The sequence below is a fragment of the Nomia melanderi genome, chromosome 3 (genome assembly GCF_051020985.1).
Source record: "Nomia melanderi isolate GNS246 chromosome 3, iyNomMela1, whole genome shotgun sequence".
In the NCBI taxonomy this organism is placed as follows: Eukaryota; Metazoa; Arthropoda; class Insecta; order Hymenoptera; family Halictidae; genus Nomia; species Nomia melanderi.
In genome coordinates, this window is record NC_135001.1 from 8,354,280 (window position 1) to 8,371,243 (window position 16,964).

The 16,964-nt window shown below is 31.5% G+C and overlaps 6 protein-coding genes across 8 annotated transcripts; 4 read left to right on the forward strand and 2 right to left on the reverse strand.

Annotated features, from left to right (window-relative positions):
- Positions 1-1,034: 1,034 nt before the first annotated feature.
- Vps39 (vacuolar protein sorting 39) lies at positions 1,035-4,574 on the reverse strand. Its single transcript, XM_031983929.2, has 10 exons — positions 4,424-4,574; positions 4,139-4,312; positions 3,816-4,071; positions 3,510-3,742; positions 3,176-3,420; positions 2,339-3,088; positions 1,844-2,270; positions 1,669-1,776; positions 1,277-1,601; positions 1,035-1,199 (listed from the first exon to the last, which is right to left on the reverse strand). Exons 1-10 carry the CDS (start codon positions 4,491-4,493, stop codon positions 1,136-1,138), a joined length of 2,652 nt encoding a protein of 883 aa, XP_031839789.1. The 5' UTR covers positions 4,494-4,574; the 3' UTR covers positions 1,035-1,135.
- A 454-nt stretch (positions 4,575-5,028) lies between these two features.
- Positions 5,029-5,766, forward strand: LOC116430193 (uncharacterized). Its single transcript, XM_031983988.2, has 4 exons — positions 5,029-5,179; positions 5,244-5,333; positions 5,399-5,547; positions 5,618-5,766. The coding sequence occupies exons 1-4, from the start codon at positions 5,116-5,118 to the stop codon at positions 5,738-5,740; spliced, it is 426 nt and encodes a 141-aa protein (XP_031839848.1). The 5' UTR covers positions 5,029-5,115; the 3' UTR covers positions 5,741-5,766.
- Positions 5,767-5,922: 156 nt separating this feature from the next.
- LOC116430197 (Dolichyl-phosphate mannosyltransferase subunit 2) lies at positions 5,923-6,187 on the forward strand. The gene has a single exon (XM_031984000.2). The coding sequence runs from the start codon at positions 5,925-5,927 to the stop codon at positions 6,183-6,185; it is 261 nt and encodes an 86-aa protein (XP_031839860.1). The 5' UTR covers positions 5,923-5,924; the 3' UTR covers positions 6,186-6,187.
- A 52-nt stretch (positions 6,188-6,239) lies between these two features.
- Positions 6,240-7,552, forward strand: Nrk1 (nicotinamide riboside kinase). Its single transcript, XM_031983973.2, has one exon. The coding sequence runs from the start codon at positions 6,388-6,390 to the stop codon at positions 6,976-6,978; it is 591 nt and encodes a 196-aa protein (XP_031839833.1). The 5' UTR covers positions 6,240-6,387; the 3' UTR covers positions 6,979-7,552.
- A 78-nt stretch (positions 7,553-7,630) lies between these two features.
- Positions 7,631-9,853, reverse strand: CSN3 (COP9 signalosome subunit 3). Its single transcript, XM_031983959.2, has 4 exons — positions 9,624-9,853; positions 9,140-9,400; positions 8,349-9,073; positions 7,631-8,280 (listed from the first exon to the last, which is right to left on the reverse strand). The coding sequence occupies exons 1-4, from the start codon at positions 9,676-9,678 to the stop codon at positions 7,984-7,986; spliced, it is 1,338 nt and encodes a 445-aa protein (XP_031839819.1). The 5' UTR covers positions 9,679-9,853; the 3' UTR covers positions 7,631-7,983.
- Positions 9,764-15,543, forward strand: LOC116430169 (dynein regulatory complex protein 11). 3 transcript variants are annotated; one of them, XM_031983948.2, is made up of 12 exons: positions 9,764-10,003; positions 10,663-11,158; positions 11,250-11,460; positions 11,532-11,809; positions 11,873-12,182; positions 12,252-12,536; positions 12,625-12,869; positions 12,938-13,225; positions 13,472-13,564; positions 13,644-13,761; positions 13,851-13,985; positions 14,083-14,492. In XM_031983948.2, exons 2-11 carry the CDS (start codon positions 10,727-10,729, stop codon positions 13,961-13,963), a joined length of 2,373 nt encoding a protein of 790 aa, XP_031839808.2. In that variant the 5' UTR covers positions 9,764-10,003; positions 10,663-10,726; the 3' UTR covers positions 13,964-13,985; positions 14,083-14,492. The 3 variants fall into 3 exon arrangements, with proteins under 3 accessions (XP_031839808.2, XP_076222322.1, XP_031839802.2); XM_076366207.1 differs by lacking the exons at positions 9,764-10,003; positions 14,083-14,492 and adding an exon at positions 14,834-15,543 and having other exon boundaries at positions 10,393-11,158; XM_031983942.2 differs by lacking the exon at positions 9,764-10,003 and having other exon boundaries at positions 10,393-11,158.
- Positions 15,544-16,964: the final 1,421 nt, after the last annotated feature.

Genomic DNA, 16,964 nt, shown 5'->3' on the forward strand with positions numbered 1-16,964 from the left:
ATTCTTCTAATTTGTAGCAAAATTATTAGATCCTAATTAAAATTGGATATTTTATGTTTTACGATCAAGGATTTGTTTTTGTAACGTAAAATATTTTTTTCTTAATTTATTACTTGTTGTATTTTTTTTAATTAATAATTTCTTACATTGAATTTCAATTTTAAGACATTAACGAAGACACAATTAAAATTTTACTTTATCGTTACAAACGATATACAAATTTCAATTTATCTGATCAAAAACAACTATTTTTAACTGAGTTACGCGACATGTAATTTGTAATGATTTGATCATTACATTTATTAAAAAGAGTTTAATATAGGAATCGAAGAAATTAACATTGGGAACACTAATTAGTAACACTTAAAAATTCAAATACAAGATTTAAGCTATATTTGTTTCAGTACTGTACCTGCGTTATAACAGCCGGCGTAGGAATACATGATAGCTTATGACATCACTAGTCCCGTTTACCCATATTCTGGACCGGGCACGCCCCAACCTCCCCGTTACACCTTATTACGAAAACTTAAAAAACCAATTAATTTATACTGAACAGAAATGTAGCTTGTGTACATTGAAACGAAAACAAATGTGCAAAAGCATTTGATATACAAAATCATTGAAAAACACATGTACCAAAGCATACCGACTGTCATTTTATTGTAGTACCAACTGTCATCAATAATTTCTTTTCTTATTAAAATTGTCTTTTTTAATTGTTTAATTTTAGAACTACTAAACTTTATTCTTTTTATCATTGTTTGATAAATTTATATGCCATATTATACAGGACAAAAAATATGTGCATATACATATATATATACATACATACATACATACGTACCTGTATATATATACGCACACATATTTTTAATAATATAAATAAAATGTCAGCCGTAATACTTTACACTATTTTTTCCTAAAATTTTCTTCCATTTTCTTCTAAAGGAAATAATATTACAAATTATAGATTTATGTATATTATACGATTAAAAATAATCTTAAAAATAGATCACAGTGAAAGGAAGGCAAATGGAAAATGTGTACATTTATATACATAATATGAGCAGAAATACATCGCAGTGTACATTTTATATCGTTTAGTACAAATAAATTTTATTTATTTCTCTCTTTAACTTTTACGATCTTGACACGAATAATGTACAATGTCGCCGTTCGGATATCTGGCAAATGCACTGCAAAATAATTTAGGTTATACGTTAATTACACAATAAGAGTTGATTAATAAAAACGCCGATTAATAAATACGAACCTCTGATTACTGAATCTCTTCTTACATACTGGGCATATATTAAATTCTGTCATAAGAACACTCTGCGATTCGTAATGCATACGTTGTTCTTGCACTTGCAAGTGTTCTGCATAGAGCAATCCTTTTAATACCTGCATCCTCCTTCTATTATTCAGTTTCTCCTGTAAACTGACTTCCAAGAAATGCTTTATTCTACCTATAGGAACTGTATCGGGCAGAACGTCTAACGCTTTCAACGGGTTTATTTTTGATGCGTGTTTCTCTAGCAACTGTAACGCCATTTCCAAATCAGGTTGTGCCGTTCGTTGAAGTTCTGGACTACATCCTAAGGGATTATAATACTGCGTGATTTTTTATTATTTTACTACCGACTACCGCTTTGTAATTTCTACCTGTCATTAAAACTTCTTTGTCATCGGGTTTCAATAATTGTTGTATAAGTATCAAATAAATCTCCTCTGCGCCATCAGTCTGTTTTTGTTTCTCTGCATTACTTAGGCCTTAAAACGACAAAGGTGGATTGTATAAAAGTCCAAGTAAATTCTTGATACACAAATTCATACCTACTTTGATATTTAGTGTATACATTCTGACAATACTCAATAGCCTTTGGAATGTCATTAAGAAGATTAATATATATTGATATAACTTGTTGATGACGACCAAGTCGTCCGAGAATGATAGCTCGTTCCTCGAACAAATTATTAAATGGAAAATGGACTAATATTGTTTCTGGGGTGTAATGCTTTGATTTCTCCAAGAATTGTTTTAGTTTTTGCCTAATATGCTGCGCTGCTTCTTTTTCACCAGGAGTCTTGGCATCGTTCAAAGACGTTAAATATTTCTCTTTATACTGATGTATTAGAACATTATGGTACAGTGGATTAGTATCTTCCCAAATATTTACCACATGTTCCAAATATGTTATAACTAAATCTGCGTGACAACGAAGAAGATAATCCAATACCTTTGGTCTCGGTAACTGCTCAACTTCCTATAATATTAATAAATGTTACAATTGACATAAAACAGTGTATTGTAGACATTTATTGCAAATATTACCTGTATGTCTTCCATGAATATTCTAAGTCCTTGTTCTGGATCTTCATTCAAAACCCAACCAGCAAACTTTAAAATTAAATCCATATGATCTTTACCCAGATGTTGCAAATATAAAATTGTTCTTTCAGTTCCCTTAAGACTAGGATCATTTTCTTTTGCATGTTTTTCAAGAAGTTCCAATGCTTTTCTATGTTGCCCTTTAGTTTGATACAATATAATAAGCTCAGGATACTTCTGGTGCATTAGCAATGTTCTTTCAGCCTCTGCCAAATGACAATGATTTAGCCTAAGCAACGGTGCCACTAACGCATCAGTAGTCTGCAAATAACATTTCAAAAGAGTTGTATCTATAATTTTTAAAAGCTGTTCAGTAGCTACTGCTGTCATATTCTTTTCGCCTTTAATCAAAGACTTCTCTTTATTATTATCTTTATCTTTTGCCTGTGCATCGCCCATTAATTTATGTCTGACTTCTGTAAGGAATACTATTAACGCACGCAGACCTTTCTCTAAATCATGATCTTGTAATTTAGGCAAACTTGGTGTTGGTTCATTGTGTTCAGAACTATTGCTCGATGAAATAACTAAATCAGGGAACAGTGTAATCACTTCATATGGATCTGTTCCTAATTTCAAAAATAAGTCCATTGCTTCTTGAAATCTTTTATTAGCAAATAGATGATGCGCATATAACGTTTGTATTTTGTATGTTTGTTTAATTTTTTCTTCTTCAGTTATGTCAGATAAACTCTGAAATAATATAGAAATTATTTTTTCCAGTACATGAATTACTTATAAACTGCTTTTTTTATGAAATTAAAAATATTGTTTACATACGGTTAATTTCAGCGCCAGCTGAAACTGTTCTTGTTGAAGTAATGTTCTAATTTGAAGTGACACATCAACAGCTCTTACGCACCAAATATGACTAATTGATGCTACGAAAACCTTTCCCTGCTTACATCTATATATAAGTCTGGCTTTATTTAAGTCTTTTATTGTTTGAATATGTACACAGTCCTCTATGGTATATACTTCTAATCTGTCATGCACAATTCCAAGTAAATAAGGATCATCCCAAGCTAAAATAATTTAATCTTTGTGAAACTAAAATACATCATTCTTTTTTTTTGAATTAACAAATAAACCATAATCATGTAAAATTGTATACCTATTGCACTTGGTGTATCAGACCATTTTACTGAACTATGTTGAATTAATTCACCCTTCGTATCCATAATAAACGACTGAGAATCTTTTCCTAATACAAACGAATTATCAGACAATTTTGTAACACTTGGTTCAGGTGACTTTCCAGTTGGAAATAATTCTTTAGATTTTCCATTTAAGTCCAATATTGTGTATGACAAACCACGAAAACCCAAAATTAGGGAATCTCCACACCTATATTAAAATTATATTGTACTTTGTTGTATCTAACATATTACTCGTTGAACGTTATAAAGATGATATATACCAAGATAATTCACGTGGTATATCTGGTATGGTTAATTCAAAATCTTTGAATTCCTCAAATTTCTTTGCTTTCCAATAATATAATTGCAGCTTACGTTTCACAGCAACACACAAACGTACAAATGTATTTTTTTCTCCAGTTAAACTCTGAGTAGTTTGTACATCTAAAGTAAATAATGTAGCACCACGAGTTTTTTGTAACTGGCAAACTTGTTGAAAATTAGGAGAATTCAAATCGTGCACGCAAAGAATATTATCTGTAATTAGAATTAATGAAATAATTTATTGAATGCTTACAAACTTAAAAAATAAATATACAATTACCTGTTAAGATTATTAATAAATTATATTCTGGCACAACATCAATTTGTGTGATGCGTTTTTTGTTGAAGTTTTTACTATGGCGCAATAATTCTAATTTATGACTATCGTCTGTTATGGAAGGAACATTATACATAAGAACATGACCTTCTCTTGTACCAATTAATAAATTGTCATCTGAAATATATCAGTTTTACATAATATATTTCACTATATTATAAACAATTATGACTTAAATTATTGTACGAATTAATGAGACTTTTATTATGAAGGTTATAAATCACCTACCGTAAGCAGCTATAGATTCTATTTGAACGGAAATATTTAATATTGACGTTTGTTCGTAAGCGTCATGCATTTTGACGTTCCAAGAAATTTTACTATAGATTTCGGAAATGTTAAATTAACTCTCCTAAGATTAACTACTTACAGTTATCATTAAGACTGTTTGACAACTAACAACTGAAACTACATTCGAAGAAACTACAAAACTATCACCATTCAATATTTTTGTAAGTTTAAAATAATAAGTTTATGATTAAAATTAAAATTTTAATAAATCACAGTTTGATAAGAAACACATTTTTATTTTTGAACTTATAACTATAACTTATAACTAATCAATTATAATTAAAATTTTATAAAGCAATCTAGAATACACTGCAGTAATGTTCTTGACAAGTTGTTCTAATTACTGCTAAAAGTGTTCAAAATTTACTTCTAAGAGATTTTGAAAAAATGTACATCATTATACATTAAAAATACATAACGTATATATAAATTGTTAGAAATATCATCAAATAGCTATATACAGGTGTATTCTAATTTTCCAGCGAATTCAGCAAGGGCTGTCTAATATAGATGGCGTTTGTGCGCATACACATTTAATAACACAGAACATAGTTTTCTGGAGCATCGTGTAGCACAGTACCTTTTGTTTACGATTTTTCCAATTTTTACGAATTAATGTCTAATAAAAAATGTCAAATTTACTTGTTCGAAAAGGACTTGAAATACTTGGCCATGAGGAAAATTTGAAACAAGGTTTGTATTTTATATATACAAATTACAGATTTGTGCTCAAAAGTACCTATTTCTTACTTTACAGAGAAGAAAAAAAGGAAACACGTTAAATATAAAGGAACTTTGGATCTAATCCCACCAAAACATAGGATATTATCAAAAGACGATAAAACAGGTATAACTTTAACAAAAAAGCTGTACTTTAGAATGTTTAATGACCAATAAACTTAATGTTTTTAGATCTTGGTACAATTCTTGGAAGATCAAGTAAAATAACCGTTTACGAAACTAAGAAGAAAATAACAGGGTTGAAAGATCCTACTGATGAAAACGTGGAAAAACTTCTAATGCTTAGTACTAATCGTATTGAATCAAATACAGCAGAAAAGGTACTAAATATTTAGAGATACTTAAATTAATTTTTACATAAAATTATACTATCTAATAACCTGTTTATAGTTTTTGAATCGTGCAACGAAAAAGAAATATATTTCTAAGAAACAGAAACCTAAAGAACCTGAAGCTACTGCATTTACAGAAGAAGATTTCAAAAAGTTTGAACAAGAATACATTGATCATTAACTTAAAATATTCTCCTTGTACCGCATGGAAGATAGAAATCTTTCAACCAATTCGAATACTTTAAATTTTACATATAAAATAAGTAGAAACACATAAGTGTAAGACTATTATTCCTTTTTTGCATAGAATCCGTAGATTTTTGTATGTGTATTTTTTTTAATGTATTATTAATCAATGCATTGAGATGCTTAATACAGACAGTGAGACAGGTAAGGTCATACTACTAGTGACATTAATTTTATTTCTGTATTACACTATATGGATAATTGCTTTACCATTTATTGATGATAGCAAAATACGATTACTTTTTGGTTCTCCAGACTTAGCTCTAATGATACCTGCAATTTCAGGCTTATGTTTTATTGGTGGATTAATATTGTTCACCATTTACCATGTAAAACCATACTTCTCATATGATAAATTAAATAAACTTCATGAATTATAGATCTTTTCATAAAATATACTGAAAAAGCTGCCTATAGAATACATGTACACTCTGTAATAAACACTTTATATACCTCTTTAATTCAACAATTGTAGAGGTGACTTATATAACTGTACACTACATTACTTACACCAACTGATTGAACTGTAGGTTAATTTAGATCTGTGTTATCATATAAAAGTCTAATAACAAGAAACTTAAAATGTCTTCAAAGAAATGGATTATACTTGGTATTTCTGGTGCAACATGCAGTGGAAAAACCTCTCTAATTAATCGACTTCAGAAGGAGTTGAAAAATTCTGTTATTATACATCAAGATCACTATTTCTTGCCAATAGATGATCCTCGACATATAAAAATACCAGAACTTAATCACAATAATTGGGAAATCATAACCAGTTTGGATATGGATAAAATGCGATCGGATATTTTTAAATTACTTGAATCATCGCCGCATGAAAGTAACTCTACAGAAACGAATGACAAGAACATTTTAATATTAGATGGTTTCTTGCTCTTCAAATGTAAGGTTATTTCAAACTTGTGCGATAAAAAATATTTTTTAACATTAACCAGAGATCAATGCTGGGAAAGAAGAAAGGATAGACGTTACGATCCACCAGATGTTCCTGGGTATTTTGAAAAGGTTGTGTGGCCCGAATATTTAAAATATGTAAACGAATTAACAAAAGACAAAGATTTATGTAAAACAGTGACATTCATTGATGGATCAAAGAGTAAGGAAGAAATATTTCAAACGGTTTTCATAGACATAAACAAATTACTATCTTGAAATTTTTGTTGTGTCATTATTACGTATAAAAAAGAAGCGCTTAAAACTAAAAATAAATATACACTGTGAGCTAGAACTGGATATTTATCTACTATTTCGTGGAGACAAAGTGATGTTAACATTAGCTATACAAAAAAGGTTTTGCTATACATTCCAGATTGATCCATACTAGATGCGATTAAAATTATAAAGTGTTTGCTTTTAATAATCTAGATTGTATATCTTAGATGTTCCTTTTGCTAAATTTAAGATAAAACAAGTACAGTAGGACATTTATCTTGTATATTAAATTTGTATATTAATAGATCACTTGTGATTTTTACTGTAAAAAGCGTACTTTACTTACCTGGCACAAATGTGCATTGAGCATTTTTCTTTTCATGAATCAATTAAATTTGCGACCATTATTTTGTGACAAATATATGTACATATATTACTATTGTATCAAAGTCATTTTAGATCTGACTTTGTATACCTCTTTAAGAACTCCATTGTATGAACTGTTGTACTGCATACTTAATTTTTATGATTGAGATGTGACAGTTTTAACTAAATATTACAATATTCTATACCACACATTTTTCCTGCTTTTTTGCATTATATGTAAAGCCTGCTTTAGATGCTGAGAAATCATTAAGGAAATAATGTAATGTTTTACTCTTCATGCATAATATATTCTGTACAAAAAAATAATAATATAAAACTTAGAGAATAAAATATACTTGAGTTGGTAACTCACTCATGGGCATGCATAATTTACAATTTATTAATCAGCCTTCAGTTTTGGAGATCTTAGAAAAATGTACGTATTACAAAATGGATACTTTGAACATTTTAATAGATTTTTGTCGGTTTTCGCTTTCAATACGAATAGAATTCCATGGGATTTTGAAACCTATGCATTCATCCAAAACAGGCTTCTAAACATTTGTGTCTTGACTTTCAACAAGATTTTTTCATTCGTTTTCTGTTTTTTAATAAAGATAACGCACAACGACGTGTATGTTACATGGAATAGGCATTATGTTTAGATTGACCTTGCACATTTGTTACATTTGTTGTTGCAGGTCCAGCTGTCTGATCATCTTGATCATTTTGACCACAGGCTTTTCGAACATATTGCGGAGTAAGAACAACTTCCTCTTCCATTTCAAGTACTCGCTTATCTAATTCCATACATGCTGCCATTTCCTTTTCTAGCTTTGCCAACATTTGTGGTGAATTATATTTTTCCGGATCATCATGAAATACTACCATTCCGTCCTTTTGATTAATTGTTGCAAAGATCTCTCCTTCCTCGATCTAATTATATAAGCAAAAGTCATTAATATTTTATGTATCTATTTGTACCTTAAAAGAAATGCATTTACCATATTCAGAATGTACTTTTCTGCATCAGCAGGTCCTGATAGTTGTACTCTGCTTGCCACATCACTTAAGCTAAGCGTTAAAAAAGTTTTTGTCAACCTCTGTATATTCTTTTTGTACAAAAAGCTGAGCACTTGTTTTACAAGTCCCATATTGTGATCTCTTGTAAAAAGTTGTTGATATTTATTAATAATTTTTTGAACCTCTTCGCAGCTATTCATTTGATAAGCAGTAGCCAATTCTTCATATTGATGACTTAAAGGCTTCATGTACCTATTCACCACTTGACTTGTGTACCTAGGTAAGTTTAGGACTTTCCCATGCATTATTAAAGAGACCAGAATGTACTTTTTATAAGCCTCTAACATAATGTAACTAACTACCATAGCAGGTGTTGTTACACACACCTCAAAAAAGTACAATGCTCTATTATAATTCTTCAAAGCTGTATATATTATTCCACCGTAATAATAATAGAGCAAAAAATGCTTTGAATCAAATTGTCCTCCTTCTTGACCGATACCAGTGATATCTATATCAAGAAATTCAAGCGCCGGTTTGAAACACTTTGACAGAAGACATAGTTGGCAAAGATCAGCGTGTATTGAAGTCAGCTGACTATCAAATAATTGTATTTTACTTATCGCTCGGCACAATAAGTCAATACCGTGCAATGGCATTTGCAATTGAACTAATTTTTCAGTGAAAAGATGACATAGTTCTGCATCTATAAAATAATTTCTGTATAAACAATTTAAGACTTTTCGATGTGGAAAAACAAATAAAGACTTACATGTGTCTGGAGCAAATCTAACTTGTTCTCCATTACAACCAATAATAAATTCCTGAACCTGATTAAATAATGGTCTATAAGCATTGGCAGTGTTCACACCATTAGGATTAGGCAATGAGAATTTTACACACAACACTACCAAAATACCTAATGAGTGTTGCTGCAGATCTAACGTTTCCAGAACGTTATCTAAGTGCTGTCCATTCTCCATTAAAACATCTACATTTTTAATCATTATCTCACATAGCTCTCGAAAATTACCTGCAAAATGTAACTTATTTATTTTGCATTATTCGATAATAATTAATTAACAAAAGGTCGTAGCAATGCGTAGAATAAATTCTAAGTAAACTTGTAGTTTTCTTTCGTGAAGAAAGTGTTTATTTCGAAAGGGTACAAACGTTCCAATGAAAAATCTTTTACAATTATAATTAGAGGTTATGTTCAATGGGAATACAAGGAAGGGTCTGAGCATCTGTCGTACCTTGTTTCGAAAGCGTCTGCACATTATTTACAAACTGCTCCAATGCTAACGCCATTACTGCGAATACTTTTTTCTCATCACCACCTTTGGCCGGTGGTGAGCCGTATTTACAAGAATTATTTTCGCGAACAAACGATCACCCAGGATGACGTTTTGAAACAGGCAACCGGAACGCTCCGAAGCATGTTACAAGAATAGCCGGGTTGCATTGAACTCCCTCTCGCATGCTACGATCAACGCGCGATCTGATTTTACTTTCATTCGAAAATAGGGGACAAATTCTGTCTAGAACAACATGTTATATATTTTATATGATATTTCCTGCTTTTTTGCCAATTTCTACTTGAGTTAATATTAGATATCGTAACATTAAGTTCAAGGTATCTACTTAATATTAAACGTAAATAATTTAAAAAGTTTGTTTATATTTGCCGTTGTTCATTTATTTCATTCTTATACCATTAGATGTCGTTTATTATTATAAAAGAATTGTTAAAATGTGATTTCGAATGGCATTTTTGTATGTAAGATCATGTTAAATATTCATGGAATTTGTATTATGAAATAATAATTGGAATCATTTCAAACTGATACTTTTAAATTGAAAAAAGCACTTTTCGATTCACATGGAATTTTTAAAACTAGTTTATTATTGTCGAATATGCCAAGGACATTTTCATGAATCATTATTATTATATCGCATATTTTTCTATGAAATGCAAAACAGTAAAAATGGCTGTAAAATTTAATAGTATTACATATTTTAAATTTATTACAGTTCTCTGAAACAGATAAATTTCCGTTTCTTTTTAAAGTACTTCTTAGTACTGTAGTTTCACATAAAGATCTGCGGACATTCCTTCTATTTAGCCTTCCATCGTGGTTGCTAAGATATTAACGATTCTTAGAATATCGAAAATAAAGAGACCCAGTGTTCCGATTGTCGTTTGTTCTATTCTTGACTGTCCATAAGTTGTGATATATAATTTGCCATTAAGTCGCGATAGTTTGTTTTTAATGAAATTTTAATTATGTCTAGCGTGACATACGACGAACTTTGGAAAATCACACAAATAGCGTTGGATGAAGTACTTCAAGCGGACATGAACTTGCAGAACGCAAAGCCGCAAAGAGATCGTAAAAAAGCTCGTAACATACATACGGAGCTGTATGTGAGGTATATCATTATCTCTAACAAGCTTGAATTATGTTATGACCAAGTGATACAGCCGCAAAAGCGAATATTAATTAGACGATTACTAGATTCCTGCCTTGGCAGAATTTTGGAATTGAAACACGAACTGGTCGAAATAGATCTTTCAGAATACAGTTATTTCGATGACGTTCTAATAAAGTTAAACGTCACTCCTCAAGAAATTGAAATTCAATTGCCCAGATACTTTCGGCGGGAACGTTCAAAAGAGATTGAGGAAAGGCGATGCTTCATAGAAAGTACTTTGCGTTCTATCGGTGTGCTGGATGAAGTAATATTGCCAAAACAAATGAGCGAATCGGAAGCTGTTAGGCTTATACAGGTGTCGATGTTGCAAACAATTAATTATCGGTTTGAAAGAAATTATTATAACGACAGAATCGAATCGATAATATTTAATCTTAATTTTTAAGGCGCACGAACGTGCGAGACAGGGACGGCTAAGGTTTCAATTTATGAAAGAAATTCGCAAGATGAAAGAAAGATCAACGATCAAACCAGAAATGGATATTCAAGCAGTGTTGAGTGAAAAAACAGCTGCAATGAGGATTCAAAAAGTGTGGAGGGGATATGTTACCAGAAGGAAGATTCGAAAACGACGTCTTGATGAAATGTTGTTGATTGGTAATTATATTTCTGTAATAAAAATGTATACACGAAAGGATGATAAAATTATTTATATAGTATTTTTAAAGGTATGCTTCAACCTAGTCAAGAAATCACTGAAACTGCTAGGCAAGCCGAGAGAATTAGACAAGAAAGATATGAGAAGCAAAGTAAATATCAGGAATTATATGAAACTTTACTGATTGAGACTAGAGAACAGATTCAAAAGGAAAAGAGGGCTATAATAGAAGAGAATATCAGAAGTGAAGTTCGAAATTGGATAAATGCATACTTTCAACAAACAGGAAAAATCCCTGATTTGCCATCCGCTGAAAGTGGAGGGTCCAGAATAATATTTAGTAGACAGGTAAAACTATCAGCTATAGTACTGTTATGTTTACAGTTTTTTTTATTATTCTATACTACTTAGGGAACTGAAAGTACCACGAGCAAATCTACAGCGGTGTCATCAAAGGAGTCTAAAAAATCTAAGAAATCAAAAGCAAAAAAGGATAGTGAAAACGAGCAGTCAGAAGAAGAAACAGAACAAGGTTTCAAGCCCATTCCATCCAATTTTTTATCAGAATTAATGCATGCTAATCAAGAATATCAAGAAGTATGGAAATCTAAAGATGAATCTACAAATGTTGCACAATTACCATATACAAATATGATAGAAAAAGAAAAAACAGAAGAAGTAGAACACGAAGTTAGAGTTATTGTTGATCAAGAATTAAGGGGTATGGATTTTATATGCATTGTAACTTTCAAGTATATTGGTCATGTTTGAAAATTGTAATTACATTTAGGTGATATTGAAGCCCTTCAAAATGCATTAGACAGGGACAAAGGGTTGAAAGGTAAACGTGCAAAAAAAACTCAAAAACGTATTCGTCGTAGTGGAAAGAAGAATAAGAAAAGGAAAGAAAAGGATTTGACTCCTGACCGAACAACAGAGTCATTGTTCGAAGAATTATTGACACAAGGCATTATTAAGCTTCACAAAGAAGTTGCACTTAGAGATTTCAAAGGAGAAAAATCTTTTACTAATAGTAGTTTAAGAGAGAAGGAGAAAGACCCATTGCCAACAATTGGTTGAGTATTTAATGTCAAGTTGAAGAAATATATGAGACATTTTTTACTCTTTGTTGATGTTTCAATTTTTTTAAATTACATCCATAGGGGACATAAGACATTTAATAGCTGAATACTGTATAGTTCCTCTGGGAAACAGTACTCTTAGAGAACTTACACCTCTGATAAGATCCGTATTAATAGCTGGTCCACGTGGAAGTGGAAAAAAGATGTTAGTAAATGCAATTTGCACTGAACTTGGTGCTACATTATTTGATATTACACCAGCCAATATTGCAGGGAAATATCCTGGAAAGTCAGGATTAATTATGTTTATCCACTTAATATCAAAGGTGCTCTAGTATTTTATTAAGTATAATCCATAATGTTATGTATGCATTTTATTTTTTTTTGCATCAAGGTGTCACGTTTATTACAACCATCGGTAATATTTATGGATGCGGCTGAAAAACCATTTGTTAAAAAAGTTCCTAAAACGGATAAAACTGACCCGAAACGATTGAAAAAAGATTTACCCAAGTTGGTAAAGAACATTACAAATGAAGACAGAGTAATTCTGATTGGAACTACAAACTTTCCATGGGATGCAGACCAGAAGCTTTTATATCAAACTTATGATAAAGTTATATACATCCCCAGGCCAGACTATGGAAGCATGTCTCTCATATGGAAAGATTTGTTACACAAAGTCAGATTTCATTGACGTATTAAATATTAACACATTCGCGACCGTTGACGTAAATTCCTGTTTTTTCAAATATTAATAACATTCAAACAACAGATCATTACAAGAGTAATACTTCAAAATAAATTTTCTAATTTTTGTGCTTGTTTTGACGTCAGAAATTTGCGTCAATTAGCTTAAGATTTGTCCATATCTTCTCTATATGAGTGTTTAACAAAAAGATCTTTATACGTTTTTTTTTACTTGTAGTATTCTGGTATTAATAGACAATTCGATACGTCTGTCATGACTAAACTTTGTGATGGATTCACTATTGGTACCGTATTAACATCGATTAGCGAGGTATCAAAATATTCCGATAATCTCTTTGTCGATTATAAATATTTTGTTTGTATATACTAGTTTTTGTTACATTAATCAGATAATGACCACGAAACGAATGGTGCAATTAAGAACTCATCCTTTAACACATGTCGAACTAATAAATGCGCTGAGCACAAATGATCCTGTTTATAAAGAAGAAGAAGATGCATTTTCAGGTTGGACAATTAAAGAAGCAATAATACTTAAAAAATAAAATTAAAGGAAAACTAATAATAATATTCGCTGTCCTCTTGACACTTTGTAGCGTGGCTTGTAAAAACCCCAATATATCGTAAAAAACAGCGCGTGCACGAACTGGAGTTGCAACAATTGGAGGAAGCGAACGAAAAGCAAAAGAGAAAAGGAAAGAAGTCATGAATAATTTCGTTAAGTAACGTCGGTAAGGAATATAACTATATTTCACTGCTTGAATAATGTGTAACATTAATGGTATTTTAATCTGAACGTTATAAAATTTCGTTTCATTATACATTCAGGTACACTTGGATCTTAGAAGCATAAGCATTAATAGCGCTCAGATAAGAAATACACATAATATTTTCGCAATTTAAATAAATTGTAAAATACCAGCAATCCCGGTGACGCGGAATTGATCAAAGTTCATAAATTAAGAAAATCTACTTTGTAATGAATCGAACGAGAATTTATGGACCACGAGAAGAAGAGACAAAACAGAAATTTCCCACGCTTGGCCTGTTATCTCTTTTACCAGATTTGATAATGATAACATTCGTAACGCAAATAAAAGTATTTTCTTTCTCTCTTTGAAACGATATACATATTTATGTTCAAACAATTATTTATTTTTCTCTCCTTCTTAATTGTAACCCTTATGTAACCTTATAAGTAAATAAAAAAAAATTTGTTTGGATTTCTTCATTTTTCATCGCGGCGATTAGGTTGTCTGGCCTTCCGGGCATGGGTCGATAAGAAATCTCGTTTCTCGCATTATTCTATCAATTAAGTAAGTACACGCGTACAATCGCATTAATTCGTCTTGTACACGAACTTAGCGATTCAACAATTTTCCATACTTACCGAGTTTGCGAGATAAATATGAAAAAATAGTTGATCATTGAATTGTGTAATAATTAAAATGTCGTCTTTTCTTCTATTGATGAATGAGCTATGTTAATTAAGATAAGCTAAACAAATTTCAACTTCAATATTCAACTACGTTTTCTGTCGATTTTAATAGTTTTAATGAATCTTTAATTGCGCTTATAGGGAGGTCTGTGACCGAGAAACGACACGGTTAACATGTTAAGGGAATATGTTGTGACCGGAGGAAGCGACGGACAGCAACAGATAACGTCTTCAGCAACGTGAGAGGCCGAGTTAGGGCTAGCACAATTGCGATTCGGCCCGTTTTTATTCATGAGCCCGGTCTTTGTGAACGAGACAAGTAGGATGCCTCCGTTAGCACAAAAGTCTCGTTAAGTCTGAAGTTACACAGGTTATATGTTTCTTTCTTCGGTTCACGTGATACAGTACGCAGGCAACAGGCTCGCGCGCAAATGACAAGTGGCAAAGACCTCTATAATGTGTTATCGAGCATTTACAATATATTTACTTTCCTTCTATCATCTCATTTGAAAAGTAATTGTTTTCATTAATCAACGTGAATATATTTTATTAATAATAAATAAAATTAACTAAAATGGTGATTCTTACATAAATATTCCTGCACAAATAAATACCCATATCTATGTAATATATAACATAGAAACGGTTCTATCGATTTACCATGTTATTTACATAATTCATATATCTTTATTTTTATGTTCCAGTAAAAATATTATTTTCGATACTCTAAAATGTTAGAAAATAATATTCGTTTCAGTAAATATTTTATAATGCTCTTACCGCTTTTTGTATGGCTACAAATAATATTTTCCATGATTGTATTAATGACTTTTAATTGTCTATTTATCAATAGGAATGGCATGGAGAATATGCGTATTTCAATTTCAAACAACTTTTTTCTTACCATTATAATAATATAAAACTCGAGTTACGCCTTTTTCGACTGATTAATTCATTCGCGTTTCAGAACGCGCAAATATGTAGTTCCTGCGCGTGTAATTCTTGTGTAATAAAAATGATATGTATGTATCATATGTATTTATAAGTTCTGATCATTTACTGCAAATGTAAAGGTGCGAAATTTTTCTAAAGTAATTATACTAATACTACTCGTTAATTATAAATGATCGCAATATAAATGTTATTTACTAGGTTGCAATCATTCTGTTATAAATTATTCATACAAAATTTCTTCCATTTCCATGTAAACGCATCCTTTTCTTTTTTATATCGAATACAATCGGTCGTTGTTCGATATTGAGATCAGTCGGAGCACACAACACAGAATTACATAAAGGCAAAAATTAAAAAACGAAAGATTCTTTTTGGAACTTTACTATAACAGGTTTCGCGTCTTTAAGAAAATCAAACGAGATTATCCCGTTACGAATGAATAAGTCAACGATACCCCCATAGACATCATGGCCAAACTTTTGATTATAACACTCCGATACAGCGACACTATATTAAACATTTCTTGTGTATCACAGTACGATTATATAAAAAGCTAAATTTCTGCAAAATAGTTCGATGTGCATAATTCATAATGCATCATTAGGATTATCATGCCGTTCGGAATAAAGTGAAGCTAATACCAATTGCAAAAAAAGAAACGGGAAAAAGTACAGTAACAACAAATACAACAACAATACGAAGAAGATTCCTATTAACAATAACAATAACGGACAAACAAAAACTTTCACTGACAAAACCTATAACCTTCTTCAATGATTTGTATCGACGTGAACCTATATGTATGTCAGTTACAAAGCCGACACATCATGGAACCAAGAAATTTCGATGGAACATTCTCCAAGCAATGCGGAATATTTTATTAAAAAAAAGGAAGGAACAAATGACTTTGACCGTTTCTCAAATGTGCGCGGGGTTCAAGATTACGTTACTGCCACAGGGGTATCGATCCTTGGCGCGCTTCGAATTATTACAAGCGAAGAACGATTCCACGGGTAGTTATCGTAACTGATAATGCCAAAGTTATGTAAAAAGAAAAACGCGGAAGGTCGACATGTGACAACTGCATGTTCACGGTTTGATCTGCACGACAGATTCCATGGATGACGGAATCGAACGAGTAGGGCCGGTCGCCTGAAGGAGTAGGCACGATTCAACGGAAAAGCGGAATATTCGTGACAGAAGACGAGAACGCCGGTCCAATCCGTAGTGCGCTTGCGTACCGGAAACTCGGTCTCCCATTGGTCAATAACACATGGTCTGATGTCAGACCACATGGTCTGTCCAATTCAATAATAAC

What these genes read in the sequence shown, in the direction of transcription:
- Vps39 (XM_031983929.2), bottom strand. Translation starts at nt 4,493, where the DNA reads ATGCATGACGCTTACGAACAAACGTCAATATTAAATATTTCCGTTCAA. An exon ending in AGAATCTATAGCTGCTTACG is followed by an intron (nt 4,313 to 4,423) that starts GTAGGTGATTTA and finishes GATATATTTCAG; the next exon opens with ATGACAATTTATTAATTGGT. An exon ending in ATACCACGTGAATTATCTTG is followed by an intron (nt 3,743 to 3,815) that starts GTATATATCATC and finishes ATTTTAATATAG; the next exon opens with GTGTGGAGATTCCCTAATTT.
- LOC116430193 (XM_031983988.2), top strand. Translation starts at nt 5,116, where the DNA reads ATGTCAAATTTACTTGTTCGAAAAGGACTTGAAATACTTGGCCATGAG. An exon ending in TGAGGAAAATTTGAAACAAG is followed by an intron (nt 5,180 to 5,243) that starts GTTTGTATTTTA and finishes CTTACTTTACAG; the next exon opens with AGAAGAAAAAAAGGAAACAC. An exon ending in AATCAAATACAGCAGAAAAG is followed by an intron (nt 5,548 to 5,617) that starts GTACTAAATATT and finishes ACCTGTTTATAG; the next exon opens with TTTTTGAATCGTGCAACGAA.
- LOC116430197 (XM_031984000.2), top strand. Translation starts at nt 5,925, where the DNA reads ATGCTTAATACAGACAGTGAGACAGGTAAGGTCATACTACTAGTGACA.
- Nrk1 (XM_031983973.2), top strand. Translation starts at nt 6,388, where the DNA reads ATGTCTTCAAAGAAATGGATTATACTTGGTATTTCTGGTGCAACATGC.
- CSN3 (XM_031983959.2), bottom strand. Translation starts at nt 9,678, where the DNA reads ATGGCGTTAGCATTGGAGCAGTTTGTAAATAATGTGCAGACGCTTTCG. An exon ending in GCAGACGCTTTCGAAACAAG is followed by an intron (nt 9,401 to 9,623) that starts GTACGACAGATG and finishes TACATTTTGCAG; the next exon opens with GTAATTTTCGAGAGCTATGT. An exon ending in TAGATTTGCTCCAGACACAT is followed by an intron (nt 9,074 to 9,139) that starts GTAAGTCTTTAT and finishes ATTATTTTATAG; the next exon opens with ATGCAGAACTATGTCATCTT.
- LOC116430169 (XM_076366207.1), top strand. Translation starts at nt 10,655, where the DNA reads ATGTCTAGCGTGACATACGACGAACTTTGGAAAATCACACAAATAGCG. An exon ending in GAATAATATTTAGTAGACAG is followed by an intron (nt 11,810 to 11,872) that starts GTAAAACTATCA and finishes TATACTACTTAG; the next exon opens with GGAACTGAAAGTACCACGAG. An exon ending in AGAAGAAGATGCATTTTCAG is followed by an intron (nt 13,762 to 13,850) that starts GTTGGACAATTA and finishes GACACTTTGTAG; the next exon opens with CGTGGCTTGTAAAAACCCCA.